Consider the following 22,648-nt stretch of genomic DNA (forward strand, 5'->3'; position numbering starts at 1 on the left):
CCACGCGCGTGCCTCCTACCCGAGCCCCTGACGCACGCTGTCCTCACGGCGCGTGCCCCCACCCCCACGCCCCAACAGGCGCGCCGCCGCCGAGGCGCTGCGGGCTCTTTCCCGCCGCGCTTCCTAGTGCCACTAGCGCCCACTGGCCGGGGGAGGCGCTGCCGCCGCCGGGGGAGCACCGCCTCCTCTTCCTCCACCTCCTCCCGCCTCCTCCCAGTTCTCCTCCTCCACCTCCTTCTCACTACAGTTCCCACTCCAGGGCGGGGGCAAGCGCGTCCAGTTTGCTGGAGCCGTTCGGAAATGGCAACTTGCGCGGTGGAGGTGTTCGGGCTCCCGGAGGATGAGGTGCGGGGGCCGAGGGGCTGCGGGGCGGGCTTCCCTTCGCGCTGCTCACCAGCCGGACCGGAGGCGGCGGCGGCGGCCAGAGGGTCGTCTGTCAGCCCCCGCCTCCCCATGCGCGAGCCCCGGGAGCGCGCTGGGCGCCGTGGGGACCTGGGGCGGCCCGGCGCGCGCACGGGGGCGGTGGGGAGTGCTTGCTCTAGCTAGCAGCGTTTTCTTCGCCAGCCTGGAGACTCCACACCCCTCTCCGCCCGGAGCCTCCGCCTTCCTTGTCAGTTTCCTTCAGGAAGTGTAGAGGAGGGGTGCTAGGCAGCGAGCCGCATGAGTGAGCGGGGGACGCGCATCGCCCCGCCGGCCCCTTCCTGCCACCCCCCGCCGAGGGTGCGTGAGCTCCGGGGGGCGGGGGTGGGGTGGGGTGGGGTGGGGTGGGGCGGATTTCCCTGGAGTTCAGCATCCCGGCTGTTGTTTAGCCTTCGCTGGCAGAGGCCCGCTGGACTTAACTTCATGGACTTTGACATGAAGACTTCCAAGGGAATTGTCATTAGCTATTTTGGCTTTTATTTTATTATTATTATTTACTATTATTATTTTAATCTGAAATCGTTTTTAATCTTCTAACTGGAGACGGCAGTGGGAAAGTAGGCAGATAGATTGTTCTCTTCATGTTTAGCAACAAGTGCCAAGTGTGGAAAGTTCATGCTATATTTCACCAGTCTTCAGTAATATATAAAAAATAAAACTGTAATGTATACTTTAAAGAACTTCCCACAGCTATCCAGTTTGAAAATTAAGTTCCATGATTTGAGAAGGTAAAGCTGTCCCTTGCGAAATAACTTAATGCTGGTTATACCTTAACACTTACTAAAAATAAGGGCATTTGAAAAGAGTTGTTCCGTTTTAAATGAGATGTGGCTTCCCTGAATTCTTGATTCAAAATGGGAATGGGTGGGAAATGAAAGGCTATATAGTCTAACAGTGACTAGTTCAGTTTGGGGGGAAAATCAGATTTAAGCATTTTTGTTGACTGGCTAAGCTGTCACATGTACCTGTTATCAAGATTGGACCCAATTATCTAAGTACATCACCTTAATTTTATCTTTTGAGAGTGTTGGAATAGTGCCTTCTCTTAGTCACTTGGTATCTTCAGAAGTCTTTTACAAAATGTCTTTTACATTTATCTTGACAGCTCTTTGTACATAAACAGTGGGCAACTTGTTTATGCTGGCAGGTTATCTCAGAGTGTTTTGAGAATGATCATGTGATAGATTAGAATTTAATTTCTCAGTTATTGCCACCAGAAGAGAATCAAAGCAGTGGTGGAAAAATGGTGGCAGCTTGGTAGACCCTCAGAAACAGTAGTCAATGTGTTATGGCTAAAGATGATATTCCGGGTGAGGTCCTTTACCGTTCTGCAGAAGAGATCAGAGGAAAATAATGGAGTGTTGTTGAACCTGTGATAGCTTTCTTCTTATCAGTCAGGTCTTCCTGCTTTGCTACAATAAGCTGTTTAATGCAGATAACGTCAAGCTGATATCCAACCCATTCAGGCTGACCTTGGACTTTCTTTCCTTGTTAATATTCAGAGGTAGGTCCTGATTCCAGATTTCTCATCTCTTTCCCTTCCAGGGAATATTGCCAAAGGTATTGTTCACTGTTTTCTCTTTGGTGCAGATTCTGTGTTTTCAGTTACCTGCTTTTCACATCACCCTTCTAACCAGCTGAAATAAGATGACTTATGGCTGTTAGTGGGTGGTCAGTAAGCAGTTGGGACTGAAGGCCAGAAACTCCACCCATTGAAATGAGGTTTTCCTGAACTTGCTTCCTGAAGGATTTGTACTTCTGGGAAGTTTCATGGCCTGAGGCCCACTCTGTTTGCCTGATGGGAGTGCATTTGTGAGTCCCAGGACTCAAAGTTCCTTGCAGCTCCCTCTGTCCACTTTGTCCACATTGAGGAAGAGAGTGAGATGGGCAGATAAGAGACATGATGGAGTGCTGTCTTCTGTTTCTCCACTGTAATTTAGATTATTCATCCAACAGACATTTATTAACTGTCTGTTCTGTATCACGCAGTATGCTGGCCACCAGGGACACAGAGAGAAAAAAAACGGCCCCTGCCTGTTTGTGAGGAGCTCACAGTCTGGTGGGAAAGATAAAAATCACTTGTTTTCTGTTTTCTGGTAGAGGTTGCCATCTCATCACTATTATTTGTCATTTATTTTCTGGTTCATCACGAAGTAAAAGAGGGCTTAGAAGAGCTTCCCCCTCACTGTTTGGTTGTTGTTGTTTTTTTTTGTTTTGTTTTGTTTTTGTTTTTTAGAGGAAAAACTTTGCAGATGTGTTATTTTCTAGAACTCACAGTCTGGTAATAGGCAGCCCTCTGCTGTTGATTAAAAGTAAGGTAGCTTTTCTGTTACCGCAAAAAGTGATGATTATTTTAAATTTGAAACTGAAACAAGAAGAAAAACGAACAGGCGTGGGATACAAGATGCTTGGAGAATTAGAATTTAACTGATATTTTTAACTGCTGAGTCACACCATAAGAGCATATTAATGTTGAAGTAGGCCAAAGTTTAGATCATAATTCCTCTCTATCACTTTTCAGTGAATTTTAGCTATTATTCCACATGTAAATGTCTTTTAGTGAGAGGTGGCCCAGGCTTCGCGTGCAGATTTTGTCATAAAGCCTGACAAACTAAGGAAGTAGTGTAATACAAGTTATACCAGATTTGCTCTGACAGTCTCTTGGGATTAACAGTAGAGGCCAATTCCCACTTTGGTGAGGAGGAGTGTGGTAGCTATGGACACTGGAATTCAACAACCCTTCTACCCTCTTTTCATGGACTTCCCTGTTATGCAGAGATTAGAGAGCTGGACTCTATGTTTCCCATACTCTCTTGCACTTAGCATTTCTAGAAATGGGTTTTGAAATAGGTTTCCCAGTTTGGTGTACTTGCTTGAGGTGTGGAAAGTAGAAATGAAGTGGAGTATAAGTTCGTGTTTCTTTGGCTCTTTCTGCTGCCAAGCATAGTCATGTAGACATTGACTTTTTCTGCCAAAGCATTTTCAGTATCTGGTATCTTGGGGCTTTGGTAGGAAGTTGCAGAACCAGTGGTCGTGGCAACTTCCTGATGACTAGATACAGTATGTTTGTAAAGCCAGCAGATCTGGTGGTGGCTCCTGATTACCTACCTTCCTGACTGGGGCAGAAGTTGGCAGTTTCTTGGGTGGGCCAGTTCTCAGATGTTTCAGGATCCTGCGGGGGCCTCGCCTACAGCCTGCCCCTCCAGTTCTTCAACGATTTTGTAGGCGCCTAATTCCCTGTATTAACTTCTTTCTTTTCAAAACACCTGGAGTGATTTCTGTTTCTTGCAACTGAAAGCTGACTGGAGCAAGGTGAAGAAGGAAGGAAAGGGAAAGAGTTGAGAGTGTCCAGGGCCAGTTTGGAAGTACAGGATGCACCTGTAGAGGAATGGATGCCCTGGGTGGGTGACAGCTACGGCAGCACATCAGCAGCAGGGTAGTTAAGAAGTGCGTATTACTGACACTTCGAGACCCACCAATGCCAAGCGGAACCAGACCCCGTCTGCCCTGGCATCATACTGAACCGGGAAGCACAGTGCCCAAGCTTTTATTCACAAAAGGAGCACACAAAAGGAGAAGCACATTTGAAGCTGCACCTGTGTCAGTTAGGCCACAAACTTTCATGTATTGTTTTTGCCATTGCTCCTTTTTGGCAGCTCCTTAATTCCAGCCTCATTCTATTTTTCATGGTCCCGGAGAAGTGGATACATACAATTCATTTTCTAGCAGTTTGCTTTTGAGTTATTCTAAACCAAGAGAAAAGTTGGAAGCACAGTGCAAATAACTCCAGATCCTCCTCACATGGTTCTCCTGCTATTGACAAGTCACTACCATTGCCCCATCATCCTTTTTTGCCCTTTTCATTAGTCTTTTTCTAAACCATTGGAGGCCAAGCTGCAGACACAATGCCCTCTCACCTCTAAATGCGCTAGTGTGTATTTTCCTAAAACAAGAACACTTCTACATAACAGCCATCCAACCTCTAAGCCAGAAAATAAGCATGGATATGACACTACCATCCAATCTTCAGATCCCATCAATCCTTGACAGGTGTTTTAATATTTCCCTTTTTCCTTTCTGGTCCAGGAGCCCATGTAGGAGCATATGCTGCATGTACTTGTCTTTGCAGTCTATTCTAATCTCTATCAGTTCCTTGGTCTTTTTTTGACAGATTACAAGCTGTACAACCTGTAGGAAGTTCCTTAGCTGGGGTTTGGTTACTGGTTCTTCAGGACCATGTCAAAGTCATGCTTTTTTGGGCAGGAATCACAGAGATGATGCTGTGTTCTTATCAGTGCATCACATCAGGGGGTACATGGGGTACATGATATTGACTTGTCCCATCGCTGTCAATGGTAACCTTGCTCACTTGATCATTTGGGTGTCTGTCAGGTTTCTGTTTTGTCATGTCATCATTTTCCCCTTCCTAATGATTTGCATTTTTTGTGGAGACATCTTCAGAGATTATGCCAGTAGCCAGTCCTTCCTCATCAGATCTCCATCCACCACTTTCACCATTCATTGATGACTTCCACCTGAATCAAACACCACTATTTTTTTTTTACTTCTATCTTTATTAATAGGCATTCTATGTAAGAAGAGCTTTCCCTTTCTCCTCCATTTATTTATTCATTTATTTACATCAGCATGGATGTGTAGAATTCCACCTTATTCAATGGGTTGTAATTAATTACTATCATTAAATATTTTGTTGCTCAAATTATCAGAGTTTGGTCATAGGAAGACTTTTTAAGGGAGTTCCTAGGTCATTGTGACAAGTCTCCATCATTCTTTGAACACTTCATTACATTCTGGCTGAAGATGTTCCAGACTCCTTGTATTTTGCCTAGCCCACCATTGTCTAGAACCAGCCATTTCTTCTAGGAACATTGGTTTCATTTAGTAGAAAATGGTTTTCATTTTTTTATATATATATATATTTTATATATATATATTTTTATATATATATATTTTATATATATATATTATATATATATATTTTACAGGTAACTATTAGCAATTCATATATCATATAGGAATAGAATCTTGGAGCTGGAAGGCACCTGTAAATAAGTCATTTACGGTGCATAGGGGTATAGAAAATTGAATTTGACTAGGATGGAATTCTGGCTCTGTCATTCTCTGTGATCTGGCATAGGTATTTGACATCTGTCAGAGCAGGATATTTACATCAGCTGATGGGGTGACCATCCCCTAGCTGTGTCTGGCATTCATATTTTACAGTACCTAGAGAATGTGAGATTGCTGATTTGAGTTGCTAAACCCACTGTTCTACTGAATTCTGTGGCCATCAGTGTTACTGGCCTCTCCCTTCTCTGTGTGGCTCCCTTGCTAATCCTATCAAAGTTTTAAGAGGATAAACAAATGCAGAAGGTAGGAGAAGCCTGTAGATAAATGCAGGGAGAAAGACACAGCAAAATGAAAAAAGGTTTTGATAAGACTTTCCTGAAGTCTTGAGGAATAAATATGTCTGTGGTGCAACATCATAACTGCATGACCTGACCCAAATGTTTGGCTTCCCCCATCTGAGATATGCTGTGGCAACAAATGCAAACAATCATGCCAGTGCATAAAGATGTTTTAATGAAAATATTCTCCCTCAAAGTAAAAGAGTCAACCTAAATATAATCAGAGCTGCCTTTAATCGAGTGTCTGCTGTATTTCAAGTACCAGGTCACATGTTCTCATACATCAGTTATTTAAAAAAATTTTTTAAGTATATTTATTTTGAGATAGAGACAGAGAAAGTGAATAGGGGAGGGGCAGAGAGCGGGAGAGAGAATCCCAAGCAGGCTCTGCACTGTCAGCATGGAGCCTGATGAGTGTCTTGAACTCACAAACTGTGAGATCATGACCTGAGCTGAAACCAAGAGTCGGACGCTTAACTAACTGAGCCACCCAGGCACCCTTCACACTTCAGTTATAACCATTGAATCAGTTTTGCAAATGTAGATAGCGTTATCCCCATTTTACAGATGAGGAGTCTGAGATTGTGATTTGCTCAAGGACTCAGTCCTATTAGGTAGCAGATCTGGACTTGAATCTCAGATTTCGTTAATACTAAAGACTTGGTCTTTCCAGTGTCCTGCTGCAAATAGTTGCCTAAATAAAAGAATTTAACAGAAAGAGTCTCTTTCTTAGGAAGTTATAAATGTAACATGCAAAATTAACTTGTAACTGTTTTTATGTTCTTCCATATCTTCTGTCTTTTTGTTGTTGTTGTTAATAGGTTTTAGGTAGACCTTGAATTCTGTATTTGCTTAAAAAAATATTTGTCCAGCAGTGACTATGTGTAAGGCATTTGGATCAGGCCATGAGGTGATAATGATGAAAGGCAGACTTCACTGAATTTACAGCCTACAGGAAGAGAAGGACAGTAATTATGTAATCACACAAACATTTTATAAATGTTATGAAGGAGAAAGAATGTGAGATAAAAACATATAACAGGAAAGATGAATTAATCTTGCATGGTATGAAGGAGGGGAGAAAGTCCAAGGAAAGACTGAGGAAGTCATCTTTAAAGTGAACCTAAGGATGAATAGGAGTTAGCCAGGTGAAGAGTGAGGCAAAAAGCCTTGCAGGTAAACAGAACCGCATGTGCAGAAGATGAGATGGCGAGGAACATAAAGAAGACTAGAATGGTGGAGGAGAAAGGACAGTGTCAGGACATAAATCTGAAGAGGAGAGAAGAGCAGAGCCCAGGCAGGCAGTGCCTGAAAGTCACATTAAGGATTTTGAATTGGATCCCCAGTGGAATGGAAACTCACTAAACATGTGTGCATACATGCACACATGCGCACACACACACACGCACACACACCATCATCATCATTGACATTTTAATGTTAATATTTGTTCCTCACATACTTAACTTTTTCCCTACTTATTATTTCTTCATTTCTTGTCACATCTCCTGGCTTTCCATGTAGGATCACTTTTTTCTGCCTGAGGTGTATCCTGTAGAAGTTTTTTTAGTGAGTGTTTGCTGGTAATAGATTTCCTTGGTTTTGTTTTTGTCTGGAAACATCTTTATTTTGATTTTTTTTTCTTTTTGGGGGGAGCGGGGAGAGGAGTAAAATTTACAAACAGTGAAATGCATGATTTTAAAGTACACTTAGATGTACAGTGCTTTTTTTTTTTTAAGTTTATTTATTTTAAGAGAGAGAAAGCATGAGCAGAGGAGGGACAGAGAGGAGAGAGAGAATCCTATGAAGGCCCCACACTGTCAGCACGGAACCCGACGTGGGGCTCAATCCCATGAACTGTGAGATCATGACTTGAGCCAAGATCAAGAGTCAGACGCTTAGCCAACTGAGCCACCCAGATGCCCCAAAGTACAGTGCTTTTCAACATGTCTAACCCACAACTCAGTTAAGATGTAGAATATTTCTATTACTCCAGAATGTCCCTTTGGGCTCTCTTCCAGTCAACTCCCCACTTCACTCTCCAGAGACAACCTTTTATCACCATGGATTAGTTTTGCCTGTCCTGGAATTTCATATAAATGGAATCATACAGTATGTACACTTTTGTGTGTGGCTCCTTTTGTCTAATGTAATGCTTTTCAGTTGCCCATGTGGTTGTTTGTATAAGCAACTCATTCTTTTTATTGCTGAGTAGTATTCCATTGTATGAATAAACCAGATGTTTATCCATTTTCCCTCTGACAGATACTTCCATTGTTTCTAGCTTTTGGCTCTTATGAATAAACCTACTGTGAACATTCATCTACACATCTTATGAAAGTATCTTTTCCACAAGTATAGGTTATTAGCTTGATGTGTATCTTTCCAGAGGCATTTTGTGTATAAACGTATATGGTGCCATCACATATAAGAGTAGTGTTAAAATGTGAAGTGATGATGAGCTGTTATTTTTTTGGAAATTATACAGTACTGATTGAATAAGTAAAGTGGTAGTTTTTGAGAAGGGAAATAGTCCCGCAACTGCATTAACTACAGCACTTCCCTTTCTTACCTTCTTGCTCTTTACCTGTGCATATCAACTTTTGTTAAAACACAGGCTACTGGCTCCACCACTGCCTGATTGAGTAGGTATGGGCCCTGAACTTTTGTGTTTCTAATAAATTGCCATGTGGTGCTCATATTACTGGTGCAGGGAATACACTTTGAGAACCACAGCTCTCTCTTAAATCTAAGGATTTTGAGTATTCTAGTTTATTATGGTTATTAATGCCAGACGCTTCTTAGGATCTTTGACCATGCATAGCAAATATATAGGAGTCATGTACTCCACCCTTACTGGGATAATCCTCACTTTATGTATTTTCCAGTAAGAGTGATCTAGCATTTACAATTTTGTAACAGGTTTCAAGTAAATTTACACACCAGAGGAAGAAAACTCCTGGCAGTCATAGGTTCAGATTTTTAGTTTTGAAAATATGGTCACCATAAATTATATAACATGTTGCCAAAAAAAAAAAAAAAAAGAAAAGAAAGTACATCCCTCCTTCCAACTCTAGTCATTTTTTGTTAAATATGGCACATTTTTTGTTTGCTTTAGTTTTTTTTTTAAGTTCATTTATTTATTTTGAGAGAGAGAACAAGTGAGCACAAGTGGGGGAGGGGCAGAGAGAAAGAGAGACAGAATCCCAAGCAGGCTCCTTGCCATCAGAGCAGAGCCCAATGCAAGGCTTGAACTCACGAACTGTGAGATCACGACCTGAGCCGAGATCAAGAGTCAGAGGCTGAACCCACTGAACCACCCAGGTGCCCCTTGCTTTAGTTTTCTGTATACTTGTCACAAATTTGCAAACTGTCTGACAGAGTTTTGAAACTACTCAATGTAAATGTCATATATATATGACATTGAGTGTATGTATGTGTATATAGAGCCATCCATTCCTTTTTCTTCATTCTTGTCAGAGACAGCCTCTTGCCACATCTCATTCTATCTGAACTGCTTGCACTCTACACCTGATGTGTAGCCATCACCTGCAGGCTTCCGTTTGCCCTTATTGTGAGAATCCCCTTTATCTTTTTTTCTGTGTTGGAGCTCCTGTTTCTGTAATCTCTTGTCTTCCTCCTCCCTAATTTATTCCATCATTTGCTAATATACATCCTCTGTACAGTAGGCAGGTACTTTTGACTGGAGTATAGCATGATAGGGTTATCTGAACTTGTCATTTCACTGTGGGGTTCTCACATATAAGTACTTACAACATTTGGTTCCTCCCCTCCCTGGCATCATTCAGTTTCCTCAAAGTGAAGTCTTCCAGTCATCTGTTTTGTGGGTATAGATCTGGCAGCCAGTGTTCTGGGCTCACTGTACAAACTTTTCCTTTCTTGATAAAATGCCTTAATCCTTCTTTCAGCTACTTCAGAAAGCTTTGTGGTTAATCAAGAATTTGTTAGCCTCTGCTATGTGCCAAGTATTCTACTGAGTTTCACAGAGGATACAAAGATAATGAAAAGATAAGTTTCCTGAGCTTCAAAATACCACAATTTTAATAGTGCAGAAAGACACATCGTTTATCTCCGCAGATACAAGACCATATGTGATAAGTGCTGTAAAAGTGGGCTTTAACATCGAGAGGGGAAAATTCATTTCAACTATGAAATCTTTTTGAAAAGATGGCATTTGGACTTTGAGGAAAAGGCAGGCCTTTCTTAAAGAAAAAACTTCAATGTAAATTTATCAAAAAGTTATAACTTAAAAAAGTTATAAATTATAACTTAAAAATTTATAATTTATAAAAGTTATAAAGTTTACAAAAAGTTTAAGTAAAACAAAAACCTTCATCATCTCATTATTTTAATAGTTATTATCGCTGTTAAATATTTCCTTCTAATCTTCATCCATCTGCATATCTTTTTTCAGTTATCACAGAATAAATATCACTGCATCCTGATTTTTCCAATTAACATTATAATTATTATAATTATTATAATATAATCATTAAATGATACTCTCTCTCTCTCTCTCTCTCTCTATATATATATATATATAGGTATTTTTTTTTAATGTCCATCCACTTTTGAGAGACAGAGATAGAGTATGTGCGCACAGGAGCAAGGAGGGGCAGAAGAGGGAGAGAGAGAATCCCAAGGAGGTTCCTTGCCATCAGCACAGAGTGCCCACACGGGTGGGGCTTGACCTGATCCAAGATCAAGAGTCGGATGCTTAACCCACTGAGGCACCCAGGTGCCCCTGTCATTAAAAAATAATAATACATTTTAAATGACTGCTCAGGTGATACAGGACAGCTCTACATTTCCTATTCCTGGAAATGGGGGCATTGACAAAAGATTAAGGAGCAGTTGGTAGCTATTTTCATGAATTGTGGAGAAAATCTCAGGTCTGGAAAGCTGCTTTTAATTACTGTAGCCTCCTGCATAGATAACACATCACCATTTTATTGTGTACTGTCATTGAGAAAAGCCGCATACCTTTGCCTGCCATTTGTGACTTTTACATTTCACTTTCAAAAATCAGGAAAGCTCTCTTAGGAGTGGAGGGGAAACTCAAACTTTAGCAAACAGCTGTGGTCTGTTTCCGTTTTGAATAAGGAAGAGTTTAATTTTTGTTTCTTTTTTCCTCATTTGAGCACTGTCCAAGTTTCTATTAACAGTACTTTGAATATCATGTTTCCAAAATTATTGAAGAGTTTAGTTTCTAGTTGCAGCATTTATGCTCTTCATTTTCAAAGATGATGTGAGGTATGATCTGCTTATGGATGTGATTGCAAAGACCCATTTTGACAATTTTCTAACATTAATTTGTAAAATGCACAGATGTGAATGGAAATGTGAAAATAAAGGGCATTTCTTATTTAATTTTATGACAAAATCTCAAGTCAATATAGCTTCACATCCATTAACACCAGCAGCATCGAAAATAACTAGTTCTGATTTTTGTGGAAGGAAATGCAAGAAGGTTTAAAAGTCAAATGTATTTGTCACTGTGAATAATTTATCATCCCCTGGAATTTTTAAAATCAATGCTTGTTACATTTTTCTCCAGGAGACTTCTGGGGGGTTTTTTCAGTAGAGGCTTCACCAATATGGATTAACTATTTCAGATTGTTTCCTCGATTAAATTTATATCTAAATTATAAACACTTGTCTGTGTTTACAAAAGTTGGGATTTTCAAATAACATTATTTGCTGATGGCACTTTTCATTACACTTGACCACTTGAAAATGTTTGTATTTATTTATTAAGTCATCTCAGAGAAGTGTTCTGATTTTCAGAATTCAGTGTGGGAGATCAGTACCTAATAAAGTACAGCCATTTCCCAGTCAAGTGGTATAGTGAAAATGTGGCTATTGGGGCCAGTAGAATCCTTTAATGGGCCTATTTAGTCAGTGGGACTTTCCAGGAAGAGTGACTGCAGATCTTTTCAGTTTTTTGGAAATCAGTCCCTGCAGAAAACTGAAATTTCAGTTCACATATTTTTCTCTCTGGTTTTTAATTCCATCTTTCTTCTGATACCTGAGGATTTCCCTTCTTTCTTGCACCATCAGCTCTGTATTTAGTTCTATTTAGGGATAGAGGAAACATATTTTATCTAGCATCTTTTGTAAAGATTTTTGTATTATCTGAATTTATCATCTGTTTTAGAGCTAATAGAATATTCCCATTATCATATTTATTCAGTGAACTTCCAGGAATGAGGGTGGTTGTAAGCATTTAGAAATAGAAGAAGATTGAAATAAACATTCTGTGATATGTGTATTATCTGCTTTCGAGACCTCTGCTCAGAAGGGAATATGACTGACTACTTGCTGATGGAATGATTGTATAATAGAATCCATGAGGTTGCTCTCTGCTGGGCAACGCTTATTTCATATTTCTTGATCTTAGAAATACTCCTGTGAATGCTGTTGTGCTTATGTCCTTGAGTACGTGAGTGAAAGTTTATCTAGGGACTAGACCTAAAAGTAGAATTTCTGAGTTATTAATTTAGAACATTAGTAGGTTTTCCAAATGTCTCTTCAAAATGAATCTTCAATGTATACTTCCTAACAACAGTGTATTAGATTTCTCCCTGATTACTGGTGAGATTGAATATCTTTTCATGTATTAACTGTACATTCTCTATGATTTCTTGTATTAGACTGTTTATATTTCACCCCCAGGTTTTTCGGAGTTCTTTATGGATTCTAGATAATCGTAATTTGTCAGTGGCACACATTTTAGATACTAACACCTTGTCTGTCCCCTTGACTTCTCATTTTGTTCATGGCATCTCTTCTCTTGCAAAAGGTATATAATTTTAATATCAAATCTAATCACTTTTCCCATTAGAGTTTGTATTTTTTAAAATCCTTTCCTACCCCACTGTCATAGAAATATTCTAAAATTTCTTATGAAAATTTTAAAGGATTCTTTTTTTGCTTTTAGACTTTAACGTAGTTGCAGTTTGTTTCTGTATATAAGATAAGATAGTGGTTGCATGTTATTGTTTACTTCTTTACTCATTTTTACTCTTACCTATGAATTTTACAATTATTGTTAAAACCTATGAAAAAATTTGGGGGTGAGGGAGTTAGAATTGTATTGAATTTATAGGTTACTTTGGAGAAAACAGACAATAATTGGAATAATTCCATCTATGAACACAGTAAATTTCTTCATTTACTTAAGTCTTTTTGTGTTCTTCAATAAGTTTTTATAATTTTATCCATAAAAGTATTTTACATTTCTTATTAATTTTATTTCTCCGTGTCTAATAGTTTTGCTTACTTGGGAATTTTTTAAAAATAAGCATTCTGTTTTGTAATATTTTCTTACTCACCTTTTAATTTCAAACAACCTAAAATCTACAGGACAGTTAAAATAGTGCAATGAACACCTGTATAACCCTCAGCTAGATCCACAAATTGGTAACATTTTACTTATTCCTTTATTTACACACACACACACACACACACACACACACATTCACATTCAACATTTTATTTGCTTAGCCATTTAAACATAAATTGTACTCTATCACATTTTATCTCTAAGTATTTCAATGTGTATCTCAAAAGACATTCTTATATTAAACCTCATAACAGTATATAATACCTAGGATATTTAGTACTTGATATATTACAGTATCAATATACTATAGTTTTATTTACTGTACAATCTATTGAGTGAGATTTTTGAAACAATGAGCCTAGGGAAAAAAAGAGAGACACGACCAAGAAACAGACGCTTAACTATAAATAACCAACTGGGGAGGTGGGGGTAGGGATGGGGTAAATAGGATGGGATTGAGGAGTGTACTGGTGGTGGTGAGCACCGGGTGTTTTTGTTTTTTTTTTTATTTAAGTGTTGAATCACTGAATTGTACACCTGAAAGTAATATTACACTGAATGTTAACTAACTAGAATTTAAATAAAAACTTAAAAAAAATTACCTTTTGAATAGTTATTACAAATGATTATAAGCTCTTGATTTTTATTGTGTACATAGCAACAATGATAAATATTACTACTAGGAATTTGGATGTAAATTTTCTTGGAAGCAAAGGTAAGGCCTTAATGTAATAGTTTAACACTAGTTTATTTGTGTTTTCTTTGTATATATCAAGTTACCCACAAATAACAATATAGTTTTTTATTTTCTCTCATATCTTTTTAATCAGATTAATTCTTAAAAAAGATTCCTCCAAGTAATTTTAATATCCTGAATACTTTATTTGAGATATATATATATTTAAAGGTATGTGTTTTAGGTTATAAAGTACATGAAAATAGTATATAAATTTTTGTATTTTAGGAAAATTCCCGAATTGTGAGGGTCAAAGTGATAGCTGGAATAGGCCTTGCCAAAAAGGATATCTTGGGATCTAGGTAAGTATATTAAGTCGGTTTGTAATTTTAAAACTGCACTGGTTATTTAATTTTTTCTAAACTTTGGTTTCCTGCATAATTGAATAATATTATTAATAGGTAAATTATTGTGTAAGGCAGAATGATTATATTTCCAATTGGTGTTTTACTAAATTCGTTGCTATCTGAACTATCACATAGCAAGGTTGGGGATTCTGGAAGGGAAAGACGCAGAGAGTAGATTCCCAAACTGTGCCGATGGACATCTGCTGACCCTGAATCACACATGTGATAGCAGATTCAAAGCATCTCAACTAAAGTCAAAAAATCTGGGGCCCCTGGGTGGCTCAATTGGTTAAGCGTTCAACTTCACCTTAGGTCATGATTTCACAGCTCGTGAATTCGAGCCCCGCTTCAGGCTCTGTGCTGACAGCCCAGAGCCTGGAGCCTGCTTTGGATTCTGCCTCCCTCTTTGTCTGCTCCTCCCTAACTTATGCTCTCTCTCTCTCTCTCTCAAAAATAATAAATAAAACATTCTTTAAACAATTTTTTAAAAATAAAGAAAAAGATCTGAATAGAGATAAGAGTTGTTGCCCAAGAAACATGGTTTGTAGTTCTTGTCCAAATAAGATAATTAATTATATGATAAAAGAAAACAAATAATCGTCAGAGAAAAATTGCAGAATCCAGAGTCTCCACAACTTCATATTTATAATGTTGAGGATATAATTGAAAATTATATGATCTATAAAGAACCAGGAAAATGGAACACGTCTCAATAGCATGCTTATACTTGATATTATACCAGTAAAGATTGAAAATTTCAGGAATGAGATAGAAACCATAAAAAATAATTCTAGAACTGAAAAATACAATATTTGAAATTAAAAGTCTTGGTGGAATTGACAGCAGAATGCCGATGAAGAGGAAAACTTAATTGCCTTAAAATTAGATCAGTAGAGATTATTTTCCAATTAGAAAATGACAGAGACAAAGATTGAAAAAAACTTTTTAAATGAACAGTGACTCAGGGATTTGTTAGAGAATATCAGACAGTCTAACATACATGTAGTTAGAGTCCTAGAAATAGAAGAGGCAAAATTTTTTTTTAAGTTTATTTATTTATTTTGACAGAGAGAGTGAGAGAATGTGAGTGGGGGTGAGGTAGACACAGGGAGAGAGAGAATCCCGAGCAGGCTCTGTACTATCTGTGTAGAGTCCAACACATGGGGCTCAAACTCATGAATCATGATTTCATGACCTGAGCCAAAATCAAGAGTTGGATACTTAACCGACTGAGCCAAAATCAAGAGTTGGACAGTTAACCGACTGAGCCACCTGAGGCAAAACATTTTTTAAGAAATAATGGCTGAGCTTGGGATTCTCTTCCTCTCGCCCTCTGCCCTTCTCCCCTGCTCACACTCTCTCTAAAATTAAAAAAAAAAAAAAAAAAAAAAAAAGAATGGCCAATTTTTAAAAATCTGATGAAAGATACAAATAGATAGTATCCAGAAATCCCAAGCAGGATAACACTAAGAGGAACAAGTGAGGCACATCATAGCCAAACTGTTGAAAGACGAGTATAAGGAAAAATCCTGACAGAAGAAAGAGAAGAAAATGATGTATTACGTGCATGGGAACTACCAATTTGGTTAAGGGCTGACTTCTCCCAAGAAACTATGGAGGCCAGAAGAAAATGCAACAATAGAATAACAGTTGTCAATCCAGAATTCTGTATTCAGTGAAAATGTCCTTTAGGATGATGACAAAATAACAGCACTTTCAGATAAAAGAAAACTATAAGGTTTTATCATTGGCAGACCTGCAGTATAAGAAGAGCCAAAGGAAGTTCTTCCAGCTAAAAAAGAATGATAATAGATGGAAACACAGATCCTCAGAAAGGAATAAGGAAATGGTAAATATCTGGGAATATGAAAAATACCTTATGTTGTTTTTATCATAACTTAAAAAAAATAAAACGTATGCCTGTTTAAATCACAAATTACAACATTTCTTACAGGATTTATGTTATATGTAGATGGAATATATATAACAACTATAGCTTAAAGGACAGGAATGGGTGTGGGTTATTGTGATGAAAGAAAAACAACTGAATTTAGTTGCCTCCTGGGCATTTTACATTATGACAACCCTGCTCACACCCAGGGTCTGGACATTTAGATAAGGACCTGAGCTTAGGATTTCTATCACAAGTTCCCCCTGTGTGTTCTCCAGGGCACCTTTTTAAAATAACCACTTAAGAGTTAAGACCACAAAAAGTTAGTGACGTCCACCCCAATCACATTATAAGTAATAGGTGGTTGCTACCTTGTTCTTTATCTCTTACTCACTCATGACCTGGTAATGGAAGACTGCCCTTCTTCTGGCTCATTGCTTTCCCTTCCACCACCCCTCCCCCCCCATTTCCTCCTGTTTCTGGGATCTCTAAGTAACAAATCTTGTGACTTACTTCCTTTGTGTGGGTATATTAAAACTGCCTTCAATCAAAATGACCCTGAGGTTTTCACTTCCCCAAAGCAGGAGCTCACATGCTGAGGAGCTACCTGTCAACTCCATGCAGGTGGTTTATTCCTCCTCACTCAGCACATCATAATTTGCACATTCTTAATATAATACACCAGTTCCTGCTCCTCAACACAGTTATAGACCTGTTTAGTAGAGTGGTACAATATTAAATGTAAGTGGAATAAAAAATTAAGGGTGTGTTTTGTAAGACTTAGATAAGCCACTGAATATAATGTAAAGAATTATAGATAAAAAAACCAAAAGATATTTTTAAATGAAATTCCTGAGAAAATAAATAATTAAAAGGCCAAGAAATGAGTAAATGATCAAGAAAAGAAAAAAAAGAGGGAAAGAAAAGAATAAAAAACGAATAATAAATTGGTAGACCTAAATTCAGTCTTATCAGTAATAACATTAAACATTAATGGACTAAGGCAAATATGAGGCAGAGTCAGAGGTTGTTAGAATAGATTGAAAAACAAGACCCGATTACATGTTGTTTATAAAAGATACATCTAAAATATAAAGGCACAGCTAAGGTGAAATAAAATGCATCCAAAGAAATATGCCATACAAACAGTAAGTGTAAAAAGACTGATGTAGATTTATTAATATCTGATAAAATAGATTTCAACACCAGAAAGTATTTGTAGACATGTCATAACAATAAAAGAGGCTGTAACCAGGAGGTTACGGGAGGCTGTAACCATCATAAATCATAAATAAATTATAAAACAATCATAAATATGTGCCTGATAACAGAACTTGAAAATAATATGCATAATGTTATGGATGATAATATGCAACATAATATTTTGCAACCAAGCTGGACAGAATTAAAAGGACAAATAAAAAATTCCATAATCATAGTTGGAGACATTAACACCTCTCTCACCAGTTGATGAAACAACTAGATTAGAAAATCAACAAAAACATAAATTTGAACAATATTGTGAACAACTTCAACATAAGGAACACTATTTCTAACAACTGCATGTATACATTCTTTTCAAGTGGACATAGTACATAAACTAGCGTAGCCCATAAACGTATTATCTATTTCTGCATGACTCTGATTACCATAAACTTAGCAGCTTAAAAGAATGCACACATATTATCTCATAGTTTCTGTGGGTCAGAATCCTTTCATGCTTTAGCTGCGTTGTCTACATTAGGTTCTCATAGAGCTGCAATCAAGGTATTGGCCAGGGGTATGACCTCATCTGAGACTTACTTGGGGAAGGGTCCACTTTCAAACTCATGTGATTATTAATAGCATATAGTTCCTTGTAGGCTGCCAGACTGACGGTTTCAGTTTTGCTGGCTGTCAGACAGAGGACACCCTAAGTTCCTTGCCTTATGACCTTCTTCATATGGCAGCTCACAAGCTAACATCTTGCTTTTTCAAAGCTAGCAAAGGAGGGGGTCTCCAAGCATACATAGTCTTTTGTAATGCAATCATATACATTTTGTCAGTTTTTCCATAATGTATTTTAGGATTGGTTAGGATGCATAGGTTCTTCCCACATTTAAGAGGAGGATACCACAAAGGGCATGAAAAGTAGGAGGTGGAGATAATAGGAGCTACCCTATAGTCTGTCAGTCATAATATGTTGGGCCATAAAACAATAAACAACTGCAAAATTCACATTCTTTTGAAGTGTGCGTGGTACATTCACCAACATAGACCATGTTAGGACAAGTCTCAGGAATTTTGAAAACATTGAAATTATATATAGGAAGTTCTCTGATAACAATGAAAGTTGTTAATGAGTAACATGATGTTTTGAAAAACCCAAATATTTGGAAATAAAGCAATACTCTTCTAAATAATATGAGTCAGAGAAGGGATCACAAGAGAAGTTAGGAAAAAATTTGAACAGAATGAAAATGAAAATACACAATATTAAAATTTGTGAGATGCAGCTAAAGTAATGTTTAGAGGAAAATGTATAGTTTGGAAGTGCCTAACTTAGAAAAGAAGCAAAATCTAAATGAATGATTTGAGTTCTGATCTTAAGAAATTAGAAAAAGAAGAGCAAATTAATTCCAAAGTAAGCAGAAGGAAGAAAATAATAAAGGTAATGACAGAAATTAATGAAGTAGAACATGCATAATGAAAGAAAAAAATCATTGAGGTTGGGGCATCTGGGTGGCTCAGTCAGTAAAGCAGCCGACTTTGGCTCAGGTCATAATCTCATAGTTCATGAGTTCAAGCCTCACATCGGGCTCTAGGCTGGCAGCTCAGAGCCTGGAGCCTACTTCTGATTCTGTGTCTCCCTCTCTCTCTGCTCCTCCCCACCTGCACTCTGTCTCTGTCTCTCAAAACTGAATGAACATTAAAAAAAATTTTTTTTTAAGTCATTGAGGTCAAAAGCTTATTTTTTGAAGGGACCAATAAAAATTGTAAACTTATAGCTATATTGATCAAGAACAAAAGAGAAGGCACAAATTCACAAATTACTATAATGGGAATGAAAGCAGAGGGATTGCTGTAGAGCCTATGGAATTGAAAAAGACAAAAAGGGAATACTGTGTACAACTTCATGCTAATAAAGAATTGGACACAACTTAGATGAAATAGACAAAATTCTTGAAAGACACAAATTACCAAAATCAATCACAGAAGAAATAGAAAGCCTGAGTAGCCCTATATTGAATGATATATAACAATATATGACCAGGTAGGCATTTTCCTAGAAATGTAAGTTTTGTTCAACATTAAAAAAAAAAAATCTATCAATGTAGGATATAGTGGAAGTGCCTTCACTTCCAGTCTTTTTGGTCTTGGCCGCAGAAGCAAGATGACAAAGGGGATGTCGTCATTTGGAAAGCATCACAGTAAAATGCACATAGTGTGCCGCCATTGTGGCTCTAAGGCCTACCGCCTTCAGAAGTTGACCTGTGGCAGATGTGGCTGTCCTGCCAAGTGGAAGAGAAAGTATAACTGGAGCGCCAAGGCTAAAAGATGAAATACCACTGGTACTGGTTGGATGAGACACCTAAAAATTGTATCCCAGTAGATGAAAGCATGGATTTCATGAAGGAACAACACCTAAACCCAAGAAGGCAGCTGTTGCAGCATCCAGTTCATCTTAAGGATTTCAACAATTAGTCACACAATAATAAATGATCTGATTTAAAAAAAAAAAATCTATCAAGGGTGCCTGCATGGCTCAGTCAGTTAAGCGTCCAACTTCAGCTAAGGCCATTATCTCACAGTTGTGAGTTTGAGTCCCACATCAGGCTCTCTGCTGTCAGGACAGAGTCTACTCTGGATTCTCTCTCCCTCCCTCCCTCCCTCCCTCCCTCCCTCCCTCTCTGCCTTTCTCTCAAATAAGTAAACATTAAGAAAAAAAATCTATCAATGTAATTCATCATATTTATATGGTACAGAAATAAAAACACATTTTCACTTCAGTAGGTATGGAAAGTACATTTGACAAATCCAATACCTGTTCACAGTAAAAAAAAAAAAAAAAAAAAAAAAAAAAAAAAAAAAAAAAAAAAAAAAAATTACAGCAAGCTAAGAATAAAATGTAGGATTCATTTAACATCCAAAAATTAATCAAGGGGTGTCTGGGTGGCTCAGTCGGTTAAGTTTCCAACTTTGGCTCAGGTCATGATCTCATGGTTCATGAGTTTGAGCTCCATGTTGGGCTCTGTGCTGACAGAGCCTGGAGCCTGCTTCAAATTCTATGTCTCCCTCTCTCTGCACCTCCCCTCCTCACACTCTGTCTGTCTCTCTCTCTCAAAAATAAATTAACATTAAAAGAATCAAGGTAGTTCATTATATTAATAGAAAAAAAGAAAAATATATGATCATTTCAATGAAAGGAAAAAATCATTAGCACCTCTTCGTGGTAGAAACTCTTAATAATCTAGGGACAGATGGGAATGTTCTAAACCTGCTTAAGGTTATTGTGGAAAAAAGCAAAACAAAAAAACAAACAATAGCTAACTTCATACTCAGTGGTGACAGTCTGAATGCTTTCTACTTAAATTCAGGAATAAGGCAAGGTTTTGTCCTTTTACAGTCAGTTCAAGACTGTACTGGATGTCCTAGCTGTGTAATATGGCAAAGAGAAGAAATAAAAGTAATGTAGACTAAAAAGGAAGAAAATTGTCTGTTTGTAGACAACATGATCATGTACATGGAAAGCCATAAAGAATCTAAAAAAAAAAAAGCTGCCAGACCTAATAAGGTACAAGGCCACAAGATACAAACTCATTGAACCAAAATTGATTATATTTTTATACCCTATCAATGAACAATTGGAAAATAAATTTTAAAAATATCAATTTACAATAGCATAAAAAATAAAAACTTAGAAATAATTTTAACAAAAGATCTGTACAAACTTTACACCGAAAACTATAAAACATTGGGATGCCTGGGTGGCTCAGTCAGTTAAGCGTATGACTCAGCTCAGATCATGATCTCACAGTTCACAAGTTCAAGCCCCCGTCAGGCTCTGTGCTGACAGCTCAGAGCCTGGAGTGTGTTTGGATACTGTCTTCCTCTCTCTCTCTCTGCCCCTCCCCCGCTTGCTCCTGTGCTCTCTCTGTCTCTCTTTCAGAAATAAATAAACCTTAAAAATTTTTTTTTTTAAAAACCAGTAAAACATTGTTGAGGGAAATCAAAGATCTAAATCAATGGATAAATGTGCTGTGTTCATGGATTGGAAGATTCGCTATTGTTAGAGTTTTAGCTCTCTTCAAATTGAGTAGATTTGGCATAATCCCAGTCAAAATCCCAGCACGATCTTTTCTTTTTCTTTCTTTTTTTAAACATAGCCAGATTTTTTCTTTAAGTTTATTTATTTATTTTGAGAGAGAGGGAGAAAGGGAGAGATGGAGTTGGGGAGGGGCAGAGAGAGGGGGAGAGAGAGAATCCCATGCAGGCTCTGCACTAACAGTGTGGAGCCTGATGTGAGGCTTGAACTCATGACCCCGTGAGATCATGACCTGAGCTGAAATCAAGAGTCAGATGCTTAACCAACTAAGCCACCCAGGTTCCCCCACAGAAAGATCTTTTAAAGAAATTGGTAAATTGATTCTATTATTTTTATGGAAAGTCAAAGGACATAGAGTAAACCAAAACAACTTCATAAAAGAGCAAAATTGGAGAAGTTATGCTACCTAATTTCAAGCCTGACTATCTAGCTACAGTAATCAGAACAGAGTGGCATTGGCATAAGAATAAGTAAATTGTTCAACGGAATAGAAGAAAGAATATAGAAATGCACACACACATATGCGCGTGCACACATACACACATGGCTGATTGCTTTTCGACAAAAAGTATTAAGGTAATTCAAAAGGAGGTTAGTCTTTTCATTACATGGTACTGGAACAGTGGGTTATCTGTATGGCACAAAATGAACCTTGTTCTTTATCACACATTATATAGAAAATAAGAGCTAAAATTATAAAACTTCTGCGAGGACACATACGAGAAACTCTGTGCTCTACTGGGGTACACAAAGATTTCTTGAACGGGACTCAAAAAGTATGAAACATGAAGGAAAGTGTTGAAATGGACTTGATCAGAATTAAAAACTCTTGTTGTTTGAGAGACACAATTAAGGAAAAGGCAAGCCACAGATGGGGAGGAAATATTTTCAAAACCTGTATCTGATAGAACCCTTTAATTCACAATATATATAAAGATCTTTTACAATTTAAAAATAATATGATAGAACAGCCAATTGAAAATTGGGCAGAGCTCTTAGACTTTTTAGTTATGAGTAGGAGTAATAAGAAATTGTTCTTATGATGTTAGGAATAATAGTTCTGCTGTATTGGCATAACTTATTTGAGTGTCTTTAATCTTGATACTAATATCAGCGTAAATATATTTTTGCTACCAGATGGCAGCTCTTTTCAT

The 22,648-nt window shown here is 37.8% G+C and overlaps 1 protein-coding gene and 1 pseudogene across 3 annotated transcripts in view; both read left to right on the forward strand.

The window, feature by feature from the left end:
• Nucleotides 1–233: 233 nt before the first annotated feature.
• NEDD4 (NEDD4 E3 ubiquitin protein ligase) overlaps nucleotides 234–22,648 on the forward strand; it is a 133,097-nt gene continuing 110,682 nt past the window's right edge. Inside the window, exons 1-2 of one of the 3 annotated variants that reach the window (XM_030318123.1) lie at nucleotides 234–345; nucleotides 14,180–14,253. In XM_030318123.1, the coding sequence (XP_030173983.1) occupies nucleotides 301–345; nucleotides 14,180–14,253 (119 nt within the window). In that variant the 5' untranslated portion in view covers nucleotides 234–300. Of the gene's footprint in view, nucleotides 346–14,179; nucleotides 14,254–16,052; nucleotides 16,148–22,648 lie in introns of those variants that run through there. The other 2 variants (XM_030318124.1, XM_030318125.1) reach the window with 2 other exon arrangements.
• Nucleotides 19,059–19,899, forward strand: LOC115515894 (annotated as a pseudogene).

The sequence above is a fragment of the Lynx canadensis genome, chromosome B3 (assembly GCF_007474595.2).
Source record: "Lynx canadensis isolate LIC74 chromosome B3, mLynCan4.pri.v2, whole genome shotgun sequence".
NCBI classification, from domain to species: domain Eukaryota; kingdom Metazoa; phylum Chordata; class Mammalia; order Carnivora; family Felidae; genus Lynx; species Lynx canadensis.